The sequence below is a fragment of the Seriola lalandi genome, unplaced genomic scaffold, assembly GCF_002814215.2.
Source record: "Seriola lalandi dorsalis isolate HSWRI2012SDOR001 ecotype SW California unplaced genomic scaffold, Sedor1 jcf7180002054976, whole genome shotgun sequence".
Classification (NCBI taxonomy): Eukaryota; Metazoa; Chordata; class Actinopteri; order Carangiformes; family Carangidae; genus Seriola; species Seriola lalandi.
Window position 1 is genome coordinate 690,923 of NW_019525526.1, and position 5,134 is coordinate 696,056.

The 5,134-nt window shown below is 38.3% G+C and overlaps 1 protein-coding gene across 1 annotated transcript in view; it reads left to right on the forward strand.

The window, feature by feature from the left end:
* The first annotated feature begins 1,246 nt into the window (after window positions 1–1,246).
* Window positions 1,247–5,134, forward strand: part of LOC111646778 (M1-specific T cell receptor beta chain-like) — an 11,059-nt gene continuing 7,171 nt past the window's right edge. The window contains exons 1-2 of the mRNA XM_087171109.1: window positions 1,247–1,304; window positions 1,417–1,701. Coding sequence (XP_087027235.1) covers window positions 1,262–1,304; window positions 1,417–1,701 — 328 coding nt within the window. The 5' untranslated portion in view covers window positions 1,247–1,261. The remainder of the gene's footprint in view (window positions 1,305–1,416; window positions 1,702–5,134) is intronic.

Below are 5,134 nucleotides of genomic sequence, written 5' to 3' on the forward strand. Positions count from 1 at the left end.
TTTTCCACAGGAAAAGTGGAGAGTGTTACCTTTGATCAGCCCTCGTCTCAGGTGGTGAAGGAAGGGACTGAGGGGTTCAGGATTAACTGCAGTCATGATGGCAGCAGCCTTCAAACAATGCTGTGGTACCAACACAAACAGAGCAATCAGTCTATGAGCCTCATTGGGTACACAGTCATCATGAGTGACCCGGTCTACGAGGGCCAGTTTAGAAACAGATTCCAGTTAAAAAGAGAAGGCATGATGAAAGGATCTCTGATCTTTCTCACAGTGGATTCCTCAGACTCAGCTGTGTATTTCTGCGCTGCTAGCACACACTGATGTGGTTTAATACCACTGCAGCACCAAAAACCTCCTATGGCAAACTAATGGCAACTCCTGAATGTTTCAGTCATTTAAGATTTGAACATATTATATTGTTTATTGGGATTTTATCAGTGTTTGGTAACTAATTGGTGTGACCTTTAACTATTTATTGGATATAATTTGTAAATGTGTAAATATAGCAAAAATGATGAACACCATAAACCAATCTGAAACATTTATATATGACTATATGTATTATGTTTAATTAGATAATAAAAATGTAAATAAAATCTGGGAAAGTGGTCTCAGACACTCAGGCTCCACTGTATATTAACTTCATCCTACAGCTTCTAAATTACATTAACTAACAATAGAGACATCATGAGAGCTGTTACATATTTTAACTAATAATGTCAAAATTGCATTTACTAATAATGTAACAACAAGTTGTATGTTACATCATTATGAGGCAATCAATGGCTAATTCAATAATTTATCATATTTAATGGAATTCTAACTTTCCACATTTTATTTACACTTTTGATGGTCAATTACTTATTTTAAATTAAATATTTATAATGATACGTGAGATGTCACTCTACCTAAAATACTCACACAGTCTCACTTTCATGTTGAGTTTTAGTGTCTTTTGATTGTATAAATGTTGTCTAACCATTGAATGTTTGACATTTGCATTAAATTAAATGCCACATATCAACAACAACCGCAGCACAAATCTTGCCTCAGCAATCTAAAAATATCAGATTTTGTATTGGCAATTCTGAACCTCATCAAAAATGAGCTTCCATGCAAAGTGTCAGGTTATAATCCGTGAACGATAGACAGTACTTCTCCTCCAATCACGTGATCATGGGAGCATGTGACCTTGTGTTTCCTTCGTGCTGAGGAGAGTGTGACTCTGCATCACTCAGCTGGAAGACAGATCTTTGCTAACATGCTTGTCGCAGTCCTTTATCTGTCACTTCTTTTAAACTCAGGTGGGTTTTTATACATTAACTCATAATGGATGTAGGTAACCAGAGCTTTAAGGGTCAAATTCCCATCAAATGTACATTCACTGTTCTGTATATTATTTGTGATGTGCTGCAGGTCTCACTGTTGTAGTTCTGCAGCCTGGAGATCAAGTGTCTCACCCAGGAGTCAGAGTGACGCTCGAGTGCAGTTTGGGTCCAGGGTTCGACATGAGCAGCTACACCATGCTCTGGTACCGACAAAACCACTACAGAGCTCTGGTGCAGTTTCTCCTAACAGAGTTTGACCAGTCTGTGGGCCACTTCCAGTCGTCTCTCGATAGAGCCAAAAACGACTTCTCTCTTCAAATTCCTGATGTGTTTCTCAATGACAGCAGCACCTACTACTGCGCTGCCAGTCACAGTGATGCACACACACCAGGCAGTCATACAAATACCAAGTCTGACTGTAACACATGACATGCAGGCAGGAAGGAGCTGTGGCTTATTTGGTTTCATGCTAAATTTACAGACGATAAATTGAACTGTGTCAGAAACATTGTGTTGTCCCATCTTTTAATTGGCCTTTTAATTTGGATCTGATCAGATGATAAATGTGTGTGAGCAAACATCAAAACCAGAGGGTTTGGACTATGCAGTATTTTAGGGAGGTGATAGGAACATCATCCGGACCCTCAACAACAAAATCCCCCAAAATTGATAGATGATGATAGAAAACCCCAGTAGAGACATTAGTTCCATGATCACTTATTGATACTAATTGAACAACAGATACTTCTTGCATCAGTCACATAATGATAAGTCATGCATTAGTTATGGATTTGTGTATCCTTATTATTAGGCTATGTGTTTCCACTTGCTGACTTGGTAATGCAGGTCCACCTCTCTGCGTTCCTGCTGAAAAGACTTCAGAGAAATTCACGTTTTCTCAATTTAACACTGATGTTTCTGTGTGTTGCAGTAATCTGAAAGTCCAGGACAAATAGTTGGCAACAATTACTACAATAATCTCTTGAGCTTTCTAGGAATCACTGTCACGGTGCTTGAGGAAGGAGCTTATGGTGCAGTTGCTGGTCGGTGGCCACTAGGAGACTGTAGCTGAACTGAGAGACAGGAGGAGGGTCAGAGCTTGTTTCAGAGGCTGACTCTAACGGTACATTAAGTTATACCTGCAACGGTTCAGCCTGTAGACAGAGAGAGAGTTGTGACTGTGATTGCACATGGGTCTGGTTTTTTTTGTGACTTTTAAGCTTATATGATCACTGTGAAAATGAAGCTGCTCTTGGCTGCAGTTCTAATCTCCACAGGTAAGAACATTTGAATTCAGCTGAAGGAAAACTGTGATGTGTTTTTGTTTTTCTTCACATGTCCTAACTGAAGTTGTTAATGTACCTGTTGTTCTGTTTTCTTTCTTCTCCAGATTTCTCATTCTGTGTAAAGATTCACCAGCCTCCGTTTGCATTCAGTCATGTGGGAGAAACTGTAACTTTGCAGTGTGAACAAGACAACCCTGATTATTACAACATGTTCTGGTACAGACAAAGCAGCAGTAAGAAAATGGAGATGATAACATATTCTGTCAATAAAGGAATATCTAGCACTGAAGTTCCTTTCAACCAATCCAAGTACACCATGTCCCGGCCTACAGTGCTCAAGTCCTCTCTGCAGATGCAACCTGTGGAGGCCGGAGACTCAGCTGTGTATTACTGTGCCTCTAGCATAGCACGATGGTTCAGAGAGTCTCAGCAGCTAAACAACAACCTCAAGAGGAAGAGGTGACGGGGGGGGGGGACCAACATCAGTGTGACAATAAACATGAAAGTAAAGTTGTTTCAAAAGAAAGAGATTGATGAACATGTATTCATGAATTAAAGCGAAGAGCTGTTCCCCTGCAGCTCAGTGATGATCCTGCAGCGACGCCACAGAGCTGATCAGCTCAGATAAGTGAGCAGGTGTTAATATGGTGAACATTATTTGTCACATCCAGTATTATGGTCCTGACCACTTTCTCATCTGTGTCACACTCTTATTAAGTATCCACTATTATTATAATTTATTTTACTATAATTCTCAGTGCAGCCTGACGAGAATTTAAGTTTATACTATATACTGTGTACTATGAAATTTAAGAGGTTGTCACACATTGACCTCTACAGGATTCATGTGGGACTGCACTTAAAAAATATCTTCTTGTGCTTTTTAGAAGAAAAGTATGTAATTTACACCTGGGATATAAGTGACCTCTGCAGTATTACTGTGACATAACATCATAGAAATGCTTATTATGCCTCACAATGAAGCTAATATAAAAGAACATAAAAGATTAGTAGTATGAGCACACACTGGTTGTTGAACCAATCATTTGGTTAAATAATCATTTTAATAAAAGTCTTAATGTACCATACAACACCTCAACAGACAGATTAATATCTTATAATAAAACTTTAATTCAATATGTTTGTTTTATAGGAAGATACATGAACATATGTTCAATGAATATACTAATGTCACATTTCATAGCATTTATAGCCTGAGCTGATGTGCAGTGGTGAAATGTAACTAAGTTAATTATTCAGGTACATTTCTGAGGTACTTTCTGCTGCTCTACATTTCAGACTTAAAATTCTGAACGCACAACTTTTACCTGTAACCAATGATGATTCATGTGAGATAGCCATGATGCGGAACACTACAGTGTTTTTATCCTGTGATGATGTAATGACTGACAGATGATGTCATAACTTATAAAAATGTAATAAAACTCTCTTTAAAGTGGATATACATGAGTGTAAATGTGATGAGCTCCTCCAAAATGAAATTGCAATGCAATATAATTCTTTAAGTCATAAGTGCTGTAACATGTTTTTAACAGTTTAATGATCATAGTGATTAATGACATAATAAATCCCATTATGATGCATTCACTTCTTATTATCAGTTTTGTATTGCATCATAACTTAAATATGTATTTTGCCAGTTATAGTGGTGTAATATCTAATGCATATTGTCATCAGTTGTTACACACTGAATTTATTTAATGCAACTGTTTTTCTTATATGCAAACTACTTGATAAATATGCGTCTTCTCAGTTCACTGATGACTGGGTGGATAAAGAGGTGTGACCATGAGAGGTGTCACTTCCTGTGAACAGCTATAAACAAACACAAAAACACTCTCCCTTTTCCTTCCCTCTGTTGTTGCTTCTTTTCTTAGTCGACACTGAAATAGCAACAGTCAGATTGGAGCCTGTTCAGCTGTCAGTCAGCCCAACCTGTACAGCTGCTCTCACACAGAGAGAGATGGAGGCTGAGATATGGAGAAGCTGGGTGGGGGAAGGAGAGAGCAGAGAACGGGAAAGACTTTAGGTTTTTGTATTATGCTTTTTCATCGTGGGGACAGGGGGCCACGGTGATACAATCCCATAGAGCCGCCGTACAAAAACCTCCTCCCATTGACACCCATTGTGTAGACGGCTACAGGCAATTTGAAACACTTGGTAGAGCAGAAAACGCCAATAATCTGAAGCTGTGTCTGATGGCAGGACACTTTGACACTGAAAAGTTCATTTATATGCAGAAATATGTTGGAGAAAAGTTTGAAAAATGACTTTTGAATTATATTTAGAGAGTCTGGATTCTTTTTTTACTCATCTTGACAAACAGAAAAAACTCTGGACTTTATGAAGATCATCTCACAATCTTAAAGCTTCTTCATTCTCTGGATTAATAGACGATGTCTCAACATCATGATCATGGAAAGTTTTCAGACTTTTTGGTAGAGGAGAAAGTCAGTGTGACTATGGAAATGAAGCTTACTTTGGAAAAGGAACAAAACT